Source organism: Balaenoptera acutorostrata, chromosome 13, assembly GCF_949987535.1.
Source record: "Balaenoptera acutorostrata chromosome 13, mBalAcu1.1, whole genome shotgun sequence".
Lineage (NCBI taxonomy): Eukaryota > Metazoa > Chordata > Mammalia > Artiodactyla > Balaenopteridae > Balaenoptera > Balaenoptera acutorostrata.
Window position 1 is genome coordinate 2,435,250 of NC_080076.1, and position 20,711 is coordinate 2,455,960.

Here is a 20,711-nt window from a genome sequence, read left to right on the forward strand (position 1 = left end):
CAGCACAGCCTGATGAAGCGAGCCCAGGGGACCCACTACAGCCACAGGCAGAGCCCAGCCACCTGAGCCCTCCCACCGTCCACTGGGTCAGAACCTCTCAGAAGTGACCAGGGCCACTCCCAGGAGCTGAGCTCGTATAGGTGCGGCCTCACCGAGCCAAGCCCCCAAAGAGGGCCCCCATGATGGACTGTGCCAGTGGACCTGCTCTACTGCCTTCCGACTCTACGCAGAAATTGGTCATTTGCGCTCCCTTAGAAAGGTGATTTGCTCTTAACGTTTGCATTTCCGACACTTCACTGTTAAAGGGAGGAGTGGTGCTAGGGTAATCAGGAAAAAGCTAATAGCTTAGCAAAAAAAAAAAAAAAAAATGAAGATATGGGATGTGTAGGGCGCAGGCCATTCATGAACCCCTCAAAGATGACAAAATTCAGATCTCAAGCATAGAAACAATAGTCGACCTTAAGGAAGCAGCAGGGAGAATGAAACAGGCCATCTATGAGTCGTAGAAGCAGGGAATGAAGGGGTCATCAGGAAGAGTCAACCCAGACAATGGGTGATAGAGTCCTTGGATGAGTGGTCTTGACTTTTCGGTGAAGTATCACATGGAAATCGGAAGGCAGACTGAAGCACAACTCCTCTGGCTGAACGGAAGAGGAGGACTGGAGTCTGCTCCCCGCCTGCCCCCTTCCCGACTCCCCTCCCCAGCCAGCGGCCCTGAGGGGGACCCGCAGGTGGCCCAGGGCTCCAAGGGACAGGATCTGTGGCCAACACTTGGATGAGGCTCTGTGATTTCCCGAACAATCCAGCGATCCTTTAAGGGCCCTGGCATAGCCCACTCCATCCTGAAGGTCTTCCCTATTCCTCGCGTCCCACACAGAAGCAGGGAATTTACATGTTTTCCTAGAGTCTGACACTTACTCCCAGTCGTGACCAAGCCCCAGGCCCCCTTTGCTACATCAGCTCTGTGGGTCACGGGTGCCCCTCACCACACAGACACGGACTCTTCCCTCCAGGTTTGCCTTCACTGCTTTTGCAGGCCTGGAGGTCTGTCCTCCACTGGCTCTGATGCTGAAAGGCCGTGAAGGACGCTCATGTCAGGCTCAGCTCCTTCTCCGCCAGCACCAGCTCCAGGACCATCCGCATTTCCATACACCGTAGGGCACGTCAGCGCGATTGTCCCAGACAAGCTCATCAAATGGGGAAGATGAGCTTAAGGGACACACTATGGTCTTTAGAACACATAAAGAGTTCCCATTTCAATAGGCAATATCCCATCTTCTGAAATAAGGTTCTGTAGTACATGGTGCCCCAAAGAAAATCTACAGCAGACCACAAAATTCATCCCAAATTCTAAATTGCCTTACAAATCACCACTACCTAAGAGTCTAAAGAATCTGAATGGTGGATTCCAGTTCTAATCTATTCTAGCAGCCAGTGGCCTGTGACTTCTCTAAATGCTGAGAATTGGGGGCTGTGCAATACACCTTGAGATTTCCAGAAAACTGTTCCCCAGCAAAAAGGATGGGGTTTGCATATGATCTAGCAATCCCACTCCTAGGCATATATCCAGAGAAAACTCTAATTCGAAAAGATACATGCACCCCCACGTTCATAGCAGCACTATTCACAATAGCCAAGACATGGAAGCAACTTAAATGCCCATCGACAGATGAATGGATAAAGAAGATGTGGTACATATATACAACGGAATATTACTCAGCCATAAAAAGAATGAAATAATGCCATTTGCAGCAACACGGATGGACCTAGAGATGATCATACTAAGTGAAGTAAGTCAGACAGAGAAAGACGAATATCATATGATATCACTTAAATATGGAATAAACTATGACACAGAGGAGCTTATTTGTGAAACAGAAACAGACTCACAGACATAGAAAACAAACGTATGGTTAGCAAAGGGGAAAGTGGGCAGGGATAAATTAGGAGTTTAGGATTAACATATACACACTACTATATATAAAATAGATAAACAACAAGGTCCTACTGTATAGCACAGGGAACTATACTCAATATCTTGTAATAAACCACAATGGAAAAGAATCTGAAAAGCATATATATATATATATATATATATATATCTGAATCGCTTTGCTGTACACCAGAAACTAACACAACATTGCAAATCAACTATACTTCAATTTTTAAAAAAAGACAGAAAAGGATGGGGCTTTCCACCCCAAAGTGACACCAAAAGCTTTAGCTACAGGATCAGCTCTTTGTGCAACTGTCTGAATACAGCAAACTTGGCCAATGTTCAAACAGACCGGGAGAGAAAGCCCAGCTGAGGGTATTTCACCAGGTGCACAAAAGTAGAGCGCTTACTCGCCACCCTCCCCTCCCACTCTCCATCCCTGAGATGTCCCCACCACCACTGCCGCCCCCAAGACAGAACCCACACTCTCAGGGCAGCAGGAGGTGCCCTGAACGTGAGTACAGGACCCAGAAGAGGGGGGCAGTGCCCAGGGCCTGTGAACGTCCTGAAGATCTTGCCGCACTGAGCAGACCTGCCCACCTCCGAATCCCAGGGTGGCAGCCCAGGTGCAGGAGGCAGGTGTGCGTGCACCTGGCACTCACACTCACGTAGGAAAAGAAACCACCATCTGGACCATCTGTGGTGCTTTCACGAGTAAAGAAACAGAATCCTGAGCGATGCAGAGCACGCTCCCCTAGACACGCTCGCCTGACGCGCACATAGCCCACATCGAGGAGGCTGAAGCTTTTAAAATCGTCCTGCAGGCTCAATTTTCCACTTCTAAAAGAGAGAGTATTAAAATACAGCACAAATTAAATCCATTTTGCAATTTTTTTCTTTCCAAGACAAATCACCATCAGCATTTAAGGCCACCTACCCCAACTACAGAGACTTTTAAAATAAACACGCCCTTAGACAAACAAGTCATTAACATCTGCTTGACAAATAACTTAACATGCAGCGTCTTTTAATGGCCAAGAAGAACACAATTACCTTAAATAGAAAGTCATTTACAAATGTAAAACCAGGAAGATATTTGTAATCAGTGCAGTTGGAAATTGACAAATTTTAGATGGTAAGTTTCCAGAAGGAGCCACCTTGATCTCTTGACTCAATTTACATGACCAGGTGGTTTATATACATATTTAATAGCTTTTTAAGCAAGAATATGACTAAGCTGAACAGTACGTTGCTTTACTCAATGTAAGGCTGCTTGAACACAAGCACTTGGGATCGTACAGGTATCTGTGGCATCTGTGGAAAGGGAATGGATTCTCTCCTGCCCAGAAGTCTGACCTTGGGTTTCAGCTAACGTCTTGGAATCATTTGTGCACCATCTCAATGCATCTGAGACACTGAGCAAATGCAATCATCCTCAGGGTCCCGATTGGAAGTTGAGTCACGGAAGCTTTTAGCCTTGCATGGCTCACACAGTTCAGACATCCCTCCACTGGTATGCCTGGGGTGAAGGAGGAATTTTACTATGGTATATGTCAGAGTGAGGAACTCTGCCTAGAAGCAAGTTAGGATAGAAGCACAGGGGCTGGGAAAGCCGGAGGAGGGGGAAACGATAGTTTGATTCCCGATGTGTGCAGTAGAGCGATCCCATTTATAGCAAAAGGATTTCCCTAAGATATTCAGAAAATGGCCTCAGCCCTCACCTTGCCGAGCACATGCATGGTCAGAACAGCAGAGAGACTATCTAAACTCTTCCTGGGAACACAGGACAGGACAGTCCCTTCATCCGAGTCCCTATCTTCATCAGCAGGCAACCGAAACTGTTGCTTATGCATATGAAACAACCAGCACGCCTGCCCGTTATGTAAATATTCCAGAGGCACCGCCCCATGGGGAAGGAAAAGGCCCAGAAAAATAACAGCTGCCCTGGGGCACTAAGACAGCCACATCTAAGGAGAAAGCATCAATTTTCTTTGAAATTCACTGAAAAAACAAGGTTTATCTCTTTCTGACTTACTTCATTCTGTATGACAGACTCTAACTCCATCCACCTCACTACAAATACCTCCATTTCATTTCTTTTTATGGCTGAGCAATATTCCATTGTATATATGTGCCACATCTTCTTTATCCATTCATCTGTTGATGGACACTTAGGTTGCTTCCATGTCCTGGCTATTGTAAATAGAGCTGCAACGAACATTGCGGTACATGACTCTTTTTGACCTACGGTTTTCTCAGGGTATATGCCCAGTAGTGGGATTGCTGGGTCGTATGGTAGTTCTATTTTTAGTTTTTTAAGGAACCTCCATACTGTTCTCCATAGTGGCTGTATCAATTTACATTCCCACCAACAGTGCAAGAGTGCTAACACATATATATGGAATCTAAGGGGGGGGAAAAAAAGGTCATGAAGAACCTAGTGGTAAGACGAGAACAAAGACACAGACCTACTAGAGAATGGACTTGAGGATATGGGGAGGAGGAAGGGTAAGCTGTGACAAAGTGAGAGAGTGGCATGGACATATATACACTACCAAACGTAAAATAGATAGCTAGTGGGAAGCAGCTGCATAGCACAGGGAGATCAGCTCGGTGCTTTGTGACCACCTAGAGGGGTGGGAATAGGGAGGGTGGGAGGGAGGCAGACGCAAGAGGGAAGAGATATGGGGATATATGTATATGTATAACTGATTCACTTTGTTATAAAGCATAAATTAACACACCATTGTAAAGCAATTATACTCCAATAAAGATGTTAAAAAACAAAAAACAAGGTTTATCCAGCAGCCGGACTTCAAAGACGCACTGGGTGTCTCTCCTTTAGCCTGGCTGCTGGGAGGAAGGCAGGGGGCTGGGTTATACAGTGAAGAAGGGGCGGGGCCTCTCAATGGGTCCCGTTAATTACACATGAGGACATCGGAGCCCCAGGAAGCAGCTGGCCGGCAGATGCAATAAAAGTTCTTCTGCAACCCCTCGCTCAGGAAACTTTACAGGGTTTTACATCTTTGCAGACCTACGTTATCATCAGCAACAAAACCCGTTAGAGGAAGAGATAACCTCAACTCTGAACAAGACGAATTGATTAAAATGACGATGGCAGGAAGAATATCCTATCTGACTATAAAATGAAGCGACGTGCTTTTACACTCGGCACACTTGGGTTTTGCGAGTCCGTGATCACGTCATCTGGGAGGGACCAAGGCATTACAAGGGTAACTACATCGTGTCGAAGCCCATTCTCAACACTTCTTAGAAAAGAGCAGCATTGGCTACTGTATTTGTTTTAATACTTCATTTGTGTGCGTGGAAAACAGAAGAGGAAAACAAGAGAGCAGCCATGGTGCAGGGAATCGCCGTCATCCACGCAAGTCCAAAGGCAACCGGGAGGCAGCTCTTTGTGCAGCTGCGTGCGTTCACACACCCAGAAGTTGTCCCGGCATTCACAATGGCAGCTTCAAGTTCCGCAAAGCACATGAGGTATCGTCGTCAGGATAAAATGTATCTGCTGCTATAGTTGAATAAAGTGCAAAAAATTTTCCGTGCAAAGGACTTACGTTGTTCTTAAAATTACTCACATACACATATACATAATTTATTCCCCTGGCCATCAAACACCCCCCGTCTCTGATAATTTTCTCCTATTCTGTCCAGAGAACCATTTATACCGTTGCAAATGTAAACACTGTTTTCTGGAGGAATATAATTAGTGAAAGTAAATTCATGAACTAGAGAAGTTATCATGCAAAGACTTACATCGAGTTGGGTTTTTTGATCTAAAATTTGGTATTTCACATGCAGTACTGATTTGACACAGGTGTACATTACACAAAATTCTTTTTTAAAAACTCTTCTTGCTTTTGTATCATCCTAAAATATATCGAAGTCTTACAGTCTGAAAATTATTTTCTAATATAGGATCATTTAATCTTTTTATACTATTTTCTCATTGTAAATATGAAATCATCACAAAAACTACATTTGAAACTCAAGTCATGATGATTTGAACCCCAAATTAACATTTCCAGAGGGAATGATAATTTGGGGTAAATGTGCATTAGACATCATTACAAATTTAATGAAAAAAGCCTTTGTCTGTACAAGATATGATATCCCTACATATAGCCATTCATAAGATTTGCTTTCTTCAAAATTTATCTGAACCAAACATTTAGTATGCTTTCCTCACATGGCATGACAATTATCTCATATGACTTGCTAAGTTCTGAATTTATGGAAATTATTTTCTGTACATCATCTTCACTGACATTTTTTAAATTCTCTCTTTTGGGTAGATTCCATTCAAGGCATAGCTAATACCTTGCCATATATATAATATATATATATATATATATTATATATATATATATATAATTTTAATGTCCAGTTTCATTCTCAGAATCTCATTCACAGCTTCCACTATTAGAATAGTTGCAGGTGGTGATTTTCCCTGATTTTTCTAGTCAACTCAATAAAGACTAAGTTCACAGGATAGCTTTTAATTGACATCCCGATGGCTGACACCCAGGGTCATGGCCGCAACACCTGCTGACCTCCTGAGATAAACTTAATGGACCTCATGATCGCAGACAGATGCAGCACAACTCAGAAGCCCTGTACACTATTTACAACTGGGAGCAAATGTGACATGTGCACTAAACTTATTTCCATCAAATAGCAGTGTCTCAATATAAATGGTCGCAAAAATAAAACTCAGGGAACACTTTCATGTGTCCACGATCGTATTTTAAAACACACAGTTTTAATATTACCCCTTATCTTAAAATTGAAGAACTAAAGCATAAACACGTTTTCTAAATAAATTTGCTTCAAAATGTAGATCACAAATATTCCTGACCATCTTTCTAGGTCCTTATTCCTTATCCTATGAAGAATTGAGCAAATCTAGGGAATTCTATTAAACTTTCATTTCTTAAGAGGTATAAAACTATTCTATTCTCTTTTGCTTATGGAGTAGAATTTAGAAATAAAATAAAATTTAGAAATAATCTTCACTAGACCTAGGGATTTTCCAGGTAGATCAAAGTACTTTTTAAACACAAGTGGAATTTAACTCATACAATATGAATTGTTGTTAAGGTAACGAGTTGCTGCCTTGCTTAACACCTCATTGTATTTTTTTATGTGTCTAGTCCACAAGTATGAAAACGCCGCACGAAGAACACGCTGATCTTTTTTCACACGTGAGTGCAATTGGTTGATGGTGGGGTGTCTATTCGACTTTTATTTTCTTTAGTGTCATTAAGAGGTGACTTATTGCGAACGTGGCACTTGAACACCTGCTTATAAGCCTTCCTGAAATTTTCAGAGAGAAACGCGTAAATGATGGGATTCACGGAGGAATTACTGTACGCCAGGCAGTGGGCGGTGATCCGGAAGAGGAAGGAGGTGGGTGTCAGTGGGAAGACCCCAAACTCAGCCCAGAGGTGGATGACGTGGTGTGGCAGCCAGGAGACCCCGAAAACCACGACCACCACCAGCACCGTCTGCGCGGTCTAGGAGAAGGAAAAGAAAGGCAATGCATCGATTACAGCAGGAAAGGAACCCAGCATTTTACAGCACGCCCTGCGAGAATTTTCTGTGTATTTTCACAGGATCAAGTAAGTACTAAATCTGCCTTAGGTGTTAACCTTCACTTCGTGCAGCAGTTTTGTTCAAAACTTCCCCGGGACCGGTCTTGACCCTCCATAGGGAATAATCCTAGCAGGTATGTGAAACGCAAGTGGATACCAGGAAGCGTGCTTTGAGCCATGGCAACAGGAACACACAGATTGAACACGGTAGCTTTACACCCCGCTGCACGGCACACAGTGGGACTGAGCCCAGGGAGGCAGCTCGGCTGAGCTCACGAACGCTGCTCCCAAGAGCTGCCTCAACAGACAAGAAGAGATGTTTAGTTCACCTTGCTGAACTTGGACACACTTAGAGACTCCAACACATGCAGTGGGTCCAGAGAGCCATTTCAGGGCCTGTCTCCCTGTTTGCTCGTGTCTCAACCTTTCCCTGCCGCTCCTAAATCTGAAACACCTAGAAATCAGAGGCAGGGTCCACACGCGTCCTTTGAGATTTCTGCCGAGCAGATGATGGAGAAGACCTTCCCCGAGCAATAACCTCGGCACGAGAGGAGCCTTCCCTCCTGTGCGCCGCGCGTGCGCCCCCGTTTCCCCACTGCATCTGTTCTGAGTGCCCGCCATGGGCTGAAACCTAAAGGGCTGGGATTAAGTCTTGGGACACTTTTCCTGTGTTCCATCACCACCAAATCAGGACACGTTGAAAAGCTAACCGTGCAACTAACTGAAAACTCCATCTCTAGGGATTCGAACAAAAGACGGTGGGCTATTAACATTTTTTAAACTATAAAATAGAAAGCCATCAGCTGGTTTCTTCCTTAAAAGGTTGTAAGCTGGGCTCAACCACCTGACGGCAGAACCAGGGCTGGGTGGGGGGCACCGAGAGGCGACCTCGGCTGACGGCTGGCTGTGCGTTCTTCACTCGCTGCCACCAGTCCGGGCAGACCACATCATGATCCGCGGTGTAGATGAGGAAACTGAGACCTAGCCTGGCTAGGACAGTGCCTGGCGCCCCCCGGCGGGATGCAGAGTTACAGCTGGAGGCCGGTCTATGTGATCCGTGCTCTGAACAGCTGGCGCTCAGGGAGAGAACATCCCACAAGATCTACCCGGTAACGGCAGCCGCAGCCCTGTGTCTGAGCACCCAGGGCTGTCCGGACCGCGGAGCCTTAGGGCAGGTCTGTGGGCTCAGTCCTGTAACTGAATCACAGGGGGGGCGTTTGCCAACTCCCTGCCCTGCTCCAGCGCCCATCCCCCTCCATTCTCTTCTAGGGCGTTTGCTCCTCGAAGGTGAAAGGAATATTAAGGACGAGAGAGAGAGATGCTTTCAGTCTCTCCCCTGAGGTTGGGAATCCAGTAGCCTCTCTTCCTCCTCAGATCAAGCCCAGGCTGTGATGCTCTAAAAGACCGCGTTGAACATGCAGAGCGGAAACGTGACCACCTGAAGCCCTGGTCGTCAGGACGCCTCCCAGAGCAGGAGAGCGTGGGTGCCCCTCATCCCCTCCCAGCCACGGCCCTAAATCGACTGTAAGCCCTAGCTGGTGGTCCCCTGTCCACCTTCCCCTCTACAGAGACTGGGATCTCGACTGGGGTCCACGAGTGTGTGTGGGGGGAGGTTGAGGGGAAGGAGAGAGAAGAAGGAAGGAGGCTTCGTTCTCCTACAGCCTCGCAGGGTGGAGCAAAGTGATTCCACAACTAGGAAACCACTGGGGACCCACACGTTCTTCCCCGGGAGAAGCTCAGACCCCGGCCCCACAGGAACGTTCCCACATGACAAAATGACTTTCCTATTACTTCCCATGAACTAGAATCCTGCTGTTAAGGACAACAACGTCCCGAACGTAAGGACTAAGACTCCTCCAGGAGGGACACGAGGTAGCAGACTGACTCGGAGAAGATGTCTGTCCAAGAGACGGGCTGGAAGCCGGGAAACCCGGGCAGAAACGGGAGAGGAGATGCTCAGACCGCAGGTCGAGGTCAAAGCAAACGCGGTGGTCGGGGGGGCTGGAGATGAGAGCCAAGCTCACCATCAGAAGGTGCACGGATCGTGCAAAAGCCGAGGACCGACATCAGCCATAAACGGGTTAACGACCTGTGAAAAATGATGTCACCTCCCTGGGCTTCACTGTCCTGGCCTGTGAAGAGGGTGACCCAACCTGATGATTCCCTGACTGGGCCTGGTCCATTTCAACACTTCAAACAACTCAGGTACAAACCTGATGACAGGTTTTTATAGGGTGGCAGGTATACCGATTGAAGCCACCGACCACATGACACACAAAGCAAACAAGCAATCTGCTCACATATATTAAGGGACTGTCTGCTATCAATCTGTTTATCCATTAGTGTGTGGGATACATTCCCAGATGATTTAATAAAAACCATCTAGACGTAATTACACCTACAAATAGAACAGAACACATCATCTGTTCTTTCTAAGACAATAAGAAGATCTCTGTGCTTCACAAAATACTCTCTGGATATTCTGTTTCATTGCTCCTTTTAGGAAGTTCTTACTAAGTACCAAGCTTAGGGCAGAAATATACCCCGGCAGCTTATTGATAAGAGCCATATTGTATCTTTGCATCATTGTAGGGCAATGGGCAGTATGGTATGTTTTCTATGGGGTGTTTGTTACTGTCTGTTTACGCAAGTCCATTCAAAATCTACCTTTTATTTTTAGCAGTTCCACTGGTCTTTTCAGAACCACGAACGAGGTTCTTTTTCTTGGTCTACCTGTAGCTTTGAAATGTGATCGGATTCCAATTACAATATAAATCAGGAAAGAATACTCAATCGGTACTTATATAAACTCTATCATCTATCGAAGCCTGTTCCCAAAAGAGTTTAATAGAATGTTTGTGCTGCCAGCTTAGTGTCAGCAAGGGTTCACTATTTATTTTCTGCCTGTTTCACAGGCATTCAGCCCGTCAGAGAGGTGGGCGCCCTGCACACGGGCCCTGGCGCTCAGCCCCGCAGCCCCGCAGGCGTCCACACGGCCACGGCGTCCCGTTAGGCGAGCACATCCCTGCGTGTAGGCAGAGGCGGTACATGGCTTCTTCCTCTGTCTCCTTTGCAGCAGAGGCTTGCTGCAGATGCCTCTGGGTCCAGGGAACTGGGAAGACATGGGAGGGAATGCAGGAAGGAAGTCCACACTGCAGAACGGGGCCTGCAGCCACCACTGCTTCCAACACCCGACTCAGAAAGCAGGCGCCTGGAATACGCCAGCTCCAGGTCAAGACCCGGTCAAAATAAGGCGTTGTACTAACAACCACAAACCCGGCTTTCCAGCAGATCAGCGAGCCATCATCATGCAGGGCAGAGCTTTGCGAAAACTCTGGTATCTAGGCCTCGTGCCCGATGGCTCTGCTTCCATAGGTCACGGGGATTAGGTAGCTGCCCAGGAACCTGCCTTTCTAAACATCTCAATCGGGTGTTCAAAGAACCGGTGAAGAATTCCACAAAAGCCACAACAAAAGCAAATCATCTCATCCAACCCAAGTGAAAGGCTGAAGTATTTCCTCAATGTTGATAGCGCCTAGGCGGACCCACACGTCTCCTCGGAGAGATTCGCAAAAGCTGCTTCCTCTCTTCTCCTTTGAAATGTCAGCAGGTGAGGAGACAAGTCCCCTCTGTGGGGAATGAGGCTGTTTTCATTTCTTACAGTATCACTGGCCTCCATCACAGATGGATGTGCACCCGATGCACCTCCTACTTTCCCCATGTGTCCGTGCAGAGTACAGAAGCACCATATCATCGTTTGATAGAGAAGAAGTCATCATTTAAGGTCATGTGCTAAATCTCTATACTAATTCCTATACTTGAGGTTGGGCGCTTTATTAGCCTGCCTTCTTTTTACTCCTCACTCTGAAAGTATCTGGAAAATACTAATTTTTCCTCCTCCTCTGAGATGCTCCTTTTCAAGCCATCTGAGACATCTGTTTTTTTTTCTTCAAAGAATTTTATTCATAATCCGTCTAATGGAACTTGGCAAAGAAGAAAAAAGTGACTAAAAGATGAGAGTGATGAAAAACATTTTGTAAATTGTATAAATGACAGCCAAAAAGCTTGCTGAATTACTTCAAGCCAGAAGGGGAAAAAAAGACCAGCTGTTGAAAGAACCTCGTGGTTGAGAAGGTACAAAAAGGGCCTCGCATCTACTTCCTTATTAGAAGAAACCATCCAGTGGGGAGGTCTATCCCACTGGGAAGTCTTCTGGAAATTGTTTAAGAATCTCATTTTAGTATCTAATCAGCTTTGTGCCAGAAAACGTTTCTTTATGTCCAGCAGAGCCTGGCATTAATCAAACACAGGGCTCTGTACTATGATTACTACTATTTTGGCAACGGAAATCACACTCTTCATTTGTATTTCCCTCCAAACATGCAGGATAACTGTTTGGCACGTTTGTGATGAAAGACCTAACTCTCTGCCCCGTGAGCGCTACCAGCCTTAACACTAAGGGGTCCCTATGTGGGTGGATACAGCACAGAGGAAGGCACCCAACTCAGCCACTGAGACGGGAGCTGGAAATGGGCACAGCTGAAATGAATGAACTATCAAAATCTTATCACATCACCCCGTCATCCGCCAGCAGCTGAACATGTATACACGCCAGGAACGCTCTTCTGTGCGAAGACCCGGGGCAGTGTCACCATGAGCCAGTCCAGTCTCCGCCTTCAGGGCTGACAGTCAAGCTGGCTTTCCGTCCTGGACCCTCCGCTCTTCTTCCTGGGTCTCCCATCTCCCTGTCCTCCTTCTCCTCTCTCTCTCCCATTCCCTCTTCCTACCCCACCCCTGCACCTGTGTGCTATCCCTTGCCTAGACACAGGTGCACACACACACACACACACACACACACACACACACACACACACGCCCCAGCACCACACTCTATTTGTTCTGTGCAAACAAAGAGGCAATTAAATATATCAAAAGAGATCTGCCATCTGTTCAGTGGTTATTAAGGGTCAGAGGTCGTGAGCATGGAAGAGAAAAGCTTCCCTCCTCCAAATGCTGAGAACTTCTCCCATGGTAAGAATTACATTTACACATACGTATATAATATATACCCACACATATATATGTACACACACACACACACCCATACACACACGTATACACATAAAACCAAACGATGTAAATGTTAAACTAATCACTAATCTTTAGATCTTTTTACTGTAAAACAGAAGCTTTTCTAATCATTTCTTCCAAGATCTATTTTCATTCTTTTAATCACTTTTTCTCCTCTGGAACCTCCACAATTTCTCTCCAACAGTTTTCAAGTATAGAGACTAAAACTAACTGTAGCATGCAAATAAGATCCAGCCAATGCTAAAGAAAAGTTTCATTTCCTTCCTGTCAAGAGGCAGAAAATCTTTGGCATCAATCATAAGCAGGTACCACGTTCCAAGGGCATAACCTCTGAGGAAGTTCAGCAAGCCCCCTCCCTCCCCAAGGGTGTTAACCTCTTCAAATACAAGCTAAATTTTGTGCTTTTTAACCAACTGTCTGCCATTTCTTTTCACGGACTCCGAGAACAGGTGTGTTTTTAGCCACAGTATTGTTTATAAACAAGGAAAAGTCAGGAAGAGCTGTACTTTATTTATGCAGAAGTTTTTAAAGCAAATATGATTAAACTATAATTTCTGCAAATTATGTGTCCTTGATCATAATAAATATTTAGAAGGAAAAACAAGGTATTTTAAGATGTTATGAGTAATATTTGCGTGTAAAGATGTCTGGTTATAATCTCCTCCTCCCTAATCATATGGTCTAATAATCTCATCAACTTTCATTCTACTTTCTAAAAATCAGAGATGATATAGATATTATCTGAATAAGAGGTAAATTAATCCTGATTTGTAAAATAGTTTTTCCTCAAAATGTGAAGCGTGATAAACTGCAGGATGTTAGATGCTGTAATACTCTTCAGGAGAAGTTTCTGGAATTCAGAATTCACGGGATGAGAAAGACGATTAAAAATGGGCTGAATTCCCCTGAGGCCCCTCCCATCTTTAGTTCTCTCCCCTCGGGGCCAAAGTCAGCACAAGTCTGGGAGGAAGAGAGAAGAACAGTGTGTCTGCTTCTGAGGCTTCAGGGAGAGACTGTAACAACACTCTCTCGAAAGATTATTAAGACAGGGCCTTCTGGAATCACATCAGAGGTGGTAAATACACAATAAAATGACTGTACTTTCATGCAAAGTATGGATCCAGCCACTCGACACACTGTCCCAACCAACCTAGAACATACCTTCTCAAGAGGCTCAGAATCCAGAAAATACACCTTTCCTCCCCTCCCGAGACTTGCATCCACGTTTTCGTGCAGCACGATCACCTGGCCACCCTGAACAGCTGACTTCCCATTTCTACCCTCTGCCTAATGGTAAGAGGCTCATTTCAAGTCTCTGTACCCAGGAACCAAAATGTCACAGGCACTGGGTGGATGCAAGCAGAGCTAAGAGTATACGTAAACTGAGCTCTAGAAATGGCGCATAGGCTGTAAACCCATGAATATTACCTTTTTCTTCGATGCCTCTGACTTCTTTGACACGTTCTTCAACTTTTTATGCAAATGATTAAGGACCTGAAAAACACAGACTAATAAAATCGGTTTGTCTCAGACCCCACAAATCACTGTCCGTTTTGCATCGACACTTCTTGACGTTCTGGAATGGGACCACCATCATTTACAAGGTCATTCAAGCTGAAATTCACATGAGGTGGTGGAGTAACGATGACTGAGAATTGCCAGGGACACCTGTTCCTCTAACCCTGAGGGGCGCCCAGGTGCCCTCTGCAGCCGGAGCACCTGCTGGCAGAGAGTTCTGGTGCAGGGAGCTCGGCGGTTTCGTCCAGAAACAGCCACACCGCTACCCACATGCGCATCCTTGTTGGTCTCGCTTCCACCTTGGTTTCCCCCAAGACTCTACATTTTAACAATCCCCAGGTCCCTGCCGTGTGTTAAGTCCTAGATACATGGAGAAACTACAGACTGCCCTCCAGCATCACTGATGACCGGCAGACCATTCAGCAAGGTTCTACAATTAATGTCCCATCAGGAAGGCTTCCAGGGAGACACTGGTTTCCTTCCTTAGAGAAACTAGCTTTGTCTTCTCTCGCCAGTGTAATGCTCAGGAGAAATGATGTGAGTCACTTTGGTTCTATGTAAGAATTTACAACATAAGCTATACAACAGGGCCAAGACGGCTGTACATATGCCACACTGGTGTTGAGTTCTTTCTTATGTCCCATCTGAGTGAAAAATCTAAGGAAAATTAGCTCTGGGTGACTAAGGGCTTTAGACTGTCCATCCGTTACTCAGTGAGTCTCTGCAAAAACTGGAAGCAGTGTCCCAGCCACCTCTCTGTCCCCCTGAAGCACCGCAGCACGGAGGTAATTTAACGGAACTGGACTTATTGTGAAAGCCTGCTCCGTTCGGCTGCATGCAGCCCTTCTGGAGGGCCCTTCCCTGATTGTGAAGCCACGGGACTTATTCACCCCCTCGGGATTCCTATGCAGGTCAAGCAGCCATCATGGGGGGCGTGAATTTCCGACTCCAAATTCCCAGCTCTGCTGAGATACTCCTCACCTCCTACAGGGGCTTAGCGTATCTACAAGACAAGCCTTTCACCTGCTACAGGGACATTTGGGATCACTCTCAACACTCTAACAATGGGTTAGTTTACTGTCCTGCCAACAGAAACTGGGGTATAAAAAATCAAATCTAGGGCAAAGATAGAAGAGAGGCTTTGGCAGGAACAAATGAGGAGAACTTTCAAGGGGAAGGAAAGGGCTGGACAGGACCCTGCCTGGAGATGACCGGCCTGGCAAGATTCTCTGGGGACAGCCTTCCCAGAAGACCACAGGAGGACACTGGTCACCGAAAGCAAGGGACAAGAGGAGACGCAGTAAAACAAAATCAAGAGAGGGCCACCTGGAGAGGACTCCCTACGGAAAAGTCAAATGTTACCTGCCTCATAACACTACCCCGGGGGTTACTCATTCCTTCCACAAACTCGGGGGGATCACGTCTCGGTAACTGCAAAACGCCTAAGGAATGTTGCTGAGTGGTCAATGGAGAAAACACCCAAGTATGTTTCTCTTTGCTCTATTTCGCTTCGAGAGCCCACACTATGAACCCTCATTGATAAACTGTGATGCAACCCAATGAAGGACTTGTCACCAAAGGAGAAAAACGTGGGTCGCACGATGGGCTATGATTACATTTCTTTGGAAGATGATGACCATGGCATGGTGGCATTTCTCCGTCATTCTGTACATGTAGGAGTATGTGCAGGAAACCCCACACTCAAACCTGAGCCAAGGTCATCCTGGGCGTCGGATGTCTCTGGGGATGTGGGGGAACTTGGCGGGTGGGCAGGCCCCGAGGTCATCTTCATGTCGGGCCAAGGAGGGTCCAGGACAAGCATGCCCTCTGAGGGAAGAGAGTAAGGTACCAGCGCTGGACAAGAGCAGCTCCAGGGCAGCAGAGGGAGGCCCGGAGTCACCCCCCAGTCCATGCATTCTGTGTTTCCCAAGGAGTGTCAGTTGCAAAGGACCTTCCACTAAATACTCGTAAGTGCAGAAGTCCAGTCTGGAATGCAATTCCTTTGTTTAGTTTACAGAAACTTGTGATCTTAGATGTCTTTTGATCTTTGTGACTTTTCACAGTGGCAAGCAGACCTGGGCCTTGGGGAAATAATCAGTCCTGAATGTAACATTTAAGGAGCAAAATCCTTCAGTGCATAGCAGACACTTAATGACTGAACCAAAGGAAAGCAACTGGAGGTCATTACTCCCACTTTTTCAAGCCCTGGAATGAATATGCAAATATTACCTTGAATTCCAAAGAAATTTCCAGTTATGCTTAAAAGCAAACTATTTCCATATAAAAAGTATCCCAATGATCATGTATTTTTTGAATTTTTGAAAAATTTTAAATTTTGCCCTATGTGTGACTTGTATAAATTCTCAAATGACAGAAATGTAACCTAATTTATTCCTAGACATTTACCTTGTTGTTTCCATTAAGAAGACCTGAATTATGTTCCCCAAAGACTTTCGGGAAATGAAGGAAGAATATGCTTCAAGTCTAATCCATGTCAGGATGAATGAAGAAGCAAATATTGTAAGAATCCTCTAGTCCCAAGGTCCATGCCCTACAGGCCCTCAGCAATTGCCCCTCTCTTGGGGGACTGGGAATTCCTGCACTGAAATCCTCCCTGAACCCTTTACCAGCTTCATAATCTGGGTCAGCTGCTTCACTCCTCCAGAACCCTCTTTCCTTATCAATAAAATATGCACAATGGCTCCAACCCACTGGGTCGCCTGCAGATTAAGTGAGATAGCGCACACTGGAGACCACTGGGCTGTGCAAACCAAGCTTTGATTTGCATTTGCAGAAGATGAAATGAATAAAACAGCCATTTACCGAAGAGCTAAGCTGCAGTGATCTCCCAATTTCCCCGTCTTTACCGCATCTCTTTATATATAACCCTTTGATGCAGGACATTCTTTCAGATCACATCCAGAAATATTACCATTCAAAACAGACATAACTCAACACAGATGACATGGGGGGAGGGGACAAACAAAACCAGGTAGCTTATAGTCAAGATTTCTGCTGGGGGAAAAAAAACACAAAAAAACTCTATGAATTGAATATAAGAAATGACTGCTGTTCTACCTCATCTGATTATTCAGAGTCCTAGAGTCCCGGCCTTATGAGAAATAGAATGAGAGATACGAAGACACAGATGAAGATAGAATTGTGGAAATTTCAGAATGTGGTTACAGCAGTATTTTTCCCATGGTGATGGGTCTGGGGAGGGTGTGTCAGGGAGAGCAGAGCTCACCCCGTGAATCACGTCTCATGACTGTCCAGCATATACTTTTACTCCAGTATAAACAAGACTTTCAGATCAGTATAAAATCTTCAGACTCATGTGTTATTAATGAAAGAGCAGGTGATTGTGCTGAGCTACGAGGGGGAGGCTTGCACCGGCAAGGTAACAGCCATTTTCCCAATAAGGAGGTGCCAGGGTAGGGGACCAGAGGTGTGTCAACAGTGTGTCTCTCAGCGGTAGGGCTTTTGACCTGCCACCTGAGTCACTTCATATTCCTTACCCCTTCCTAAAAGGACTGAAACGGGGAAACAGCAGCTGGAAGCCCATCCATCCCAAGTTCTCTGGAGACTCCCTCAAGACTCCGTGAAGAAATACTGTCTAACCACTTGGATTTGTAACGGCCAACTTGCGTATAAGACGAAAGTCAAAGCTCTGTCGCCAGAAGCAGCGGCTTCACAGAGCCGGTCCCCGCCCGTGCCCCCCGACCCCGTGCACCCCGCGGGCAGGGAAATCTCCCCATCGGGCCCTGCGGAGGGCTGCGGAGGGGCGCGGACCCTCCCCCCGGCAAAGGCGTGCGCTCAGGAGGATGGAGCGCTCGCCGTGACCCTGCGGCCACGTGGGGTGGTCCTCGCGCGGCCTGAAGGGGCGGCGCGGCTTTCACCTACTGAGAAGTGGGCGTTGACGCCGCCTTCCGCCGGGACAACCTCAGGGCCCCGGGCCGGGGCGAGAGGACGGACGCCCGGGAAGTGGACCTGCAAACTTTCCCTGGCGTTGCCCAAACTCCGAGTAACTTCCGCGCAACGTCAAACCCACGAGCCCAAGCCGAGGCCGGGGGAGCAGGAATGGGGCACCGCGCGGTCCCCGCAGAAAACTCTGGGGAATGAGGGCAAAGGGGCGGGGCCGCTGCGGATCCCGGGGAGGGGTCCCTCGGACCGCCCCGCGCCCACCTTGGCGTAGCAGAAGCAGATGAGCAGGAGGGGCAGCAGGTAGCCGAGGACGAAGGTGCACACCACGTAGGCCTTCTTGTGGCGCTGGCTGGACCACTGTTCCCAGCAGAAGGTCTGGTTGCTGACGTCCCGGTGGAAGAGGCGCTGGTGGTAGGCCACCGGCGAGGCCATGGCGATGGACAGCGCCCAGATGAAGCCCACACCCAGCAGCGCGTTGCGGGACACCCGCAGGGCGGAGGAGCGCCGCGAGTGCACGATGGCCACGTAGCGGTCCACCGACATCGCGGCCAGCGTGAAGATGCTGACCAGCATGGACACGGTGAAGAAGTAGTGGACGAACTTGCAGATGAAGGCGCCCAGCACCCAGGTGGGCAGGGCGTACACCGTGGCCTGGAAGGGGATGCAGAAGAGCAGGTAGGCCAGGTCGGCGATGCTCAGGTTGAGGATGAACAGGTTAGTGGTGCTGCGCGGCTTCCCCGGCTTGCTGCGTGCCAGCACCGTGATCACCAGGCTGTTGCCCAGCACGCCGAGCGCGAAGATCAGGCCGAACACCACCAGCGTGATGAAGTTCTCCACGCCGATGCCGAAAAGAGGCCTGGGCTCCGGGGCGGGGGGCTCGGGCCCGCTCGCGTTCCCCTCACTGAGGTTCCCGGCCGCCAGCTCCATGGCGCGCGGGGGGCGCCCGGGTCGCGCCGGCGAAGGGTGCTGGCCGGGGAGGGAAGGCGCGGCGGGGCGCCGGGGGACCCAGCCCCTGGCACGCAGAGCGCGAGTTTCTGAGGCTGAGCCTCCCTGACGGGCACGCGCCCGGGCGCCCGTGCCTAGTGGCACCGTCTTTTTGGACGGGGCCGCCCGAGAGAGGACACGGACCGGAGCCGGACCTGGACCTTCCCGGACCGGGGCGGTTGTCCGGAGAACGCAGGGCTCCCCGTGTCCAGGCACCACCGCCCGCTGATCCGCCCGAACCCGGGAGGAGGGACCTGCCGGTGCAGCCCTGGGGGTGGAGAGAGCCCTCTCCGCGCCTTACCGACTCCGAGCCCCTGCAGGTCGTCTCGCACGTCCCGGGAGTGGCTGCGGGCTGCACCTGTTGCTCTGAGCCGCTCCCTTCCCGCGGCGCTCCGGGGACACAGCCGGGCGCGCGGCCACGGACCGCGCGGTTCGTGGAGAGGGCTCCCCTCGCCTCCCAGCCGGCCGGCGCCTCTCTCCCCTCGCGGTTTCTGGTCAAACGGGAGAGCGCTCTGCGCCTTTGCGGGCATTGGCCGGGGGCCACTCCGTCGCCACTGAGACGTAGGCAGGACTCAGCCCCGCGGAAATCCGCGCCCGCCGGGGGCCTCCCCGCGCGGAGAGACCGGACGAATCCCAATGGGATGGGTCGCCGCCCACCTCCTCGCCACGATCGGCCGCGCGCGCTCTCCTCCGCGCGGCGCGGACCTGCCTGCGTCCAGCGAAGGCGACAAACGCCGCGTGCAGCCCCGGCCCCGGCCCCGGCAAGGGAAGCTGAGCGCGCTCCGTGCGCGCCGGGCGGGGAGGCGGCGGCGCGCAGGCCTCGGTATCCGTCAGCGCCGTTCATCCTCGCCCGCCGGGGAGGGCGGTCGGCGAGAGCCCTCCCTGCCCCAGGAAAAAAGCCCAAGAAGTCGGTGATTGGCCCTGAGGCAACTTGGAGTTTTTGTAAAGTCCCTAATCCCAACCGCCCCTCCCTGCTCGCTGCTAGGGAGCAAATAAGCAGGAAAGAAAAACTAGTGGCCTGTTTGAGTTTTCTTGATAAATGTGGATAAGATGAAAGGGGAAGGTGTCGTGCTTACATCGTCCAACTTTAGATCGGTTTTGCCTTATGTTACTCATCTGAGTGACATAAACAGAAGACGTGAAATTTTCGTGAAGTGAAAAGAACACGTTTAATACCACTGTTGTAAAATGTGGATCCGCGCCCCCCCAAAAAAAGAGATGTTTAAGTGTACAGTAGCAGTGTTAGTAAACATTATCCTTGTTTATAATCTTGCTGGTTCACAACTAGAGAGGTGAAATCGATTCCTTTATTTGCAGTGTTTATATGATTTGTCCATAAGAATCCTGGTACCTTTCAGCATTCTCCATATGATGCCTGAGTGTCCATTCTGCGCCAGACACAGTGCTTGAGGGCGCTGGGAATACAAAGATGAACGGGATGCGTTCCCTCGGGCAGGTGCTGACTTTGCCTGGGGAAGTCTGGGAAGTAATTAGTATCTAATTTCTCTTTGACTCTAACTTGCTAGTTCTATTCTGCTTCATTTCCAGAAAGATCTTGATGCAGTTCACTGAACACCTACTATGTACCAAGCACTTTACGTGCATTCATTGTTTCATTTAATACTCACAATTCCCTTGTTATATCC

At 48.3% G+C, this 20,711-nt stretch overlaps 1 protein-coding gene across 1 annotated transcript; it reads right to left on the reverse strand.

Moving 5' to 3' along the window:
• Window positions 1-7,152: 7,152 nt before the first annotated feature.
• Window positions 7,153-19,008, reverse strand: GALR1 (galanin receptor 1). The gene is made up of 3 exons (XM_007172763.1): window positions 18,343-19,008; window positions 14,068-14,133; window positions 7,153-7,470 (listed from the first exon to the last, which is right to left on the reverse strand). The coding sequence occupies exons 1-3, from the start codon at window positions 19,006-19,008 to the stop codon at window positions 7,153-7,155; spliced, it is 1,050 nt and encodes a 349-aa protein (XP_007172825.1).
• Between the last annotated feature and the right edge of the window lie 1,703 nt (window positions 19,009-20,711).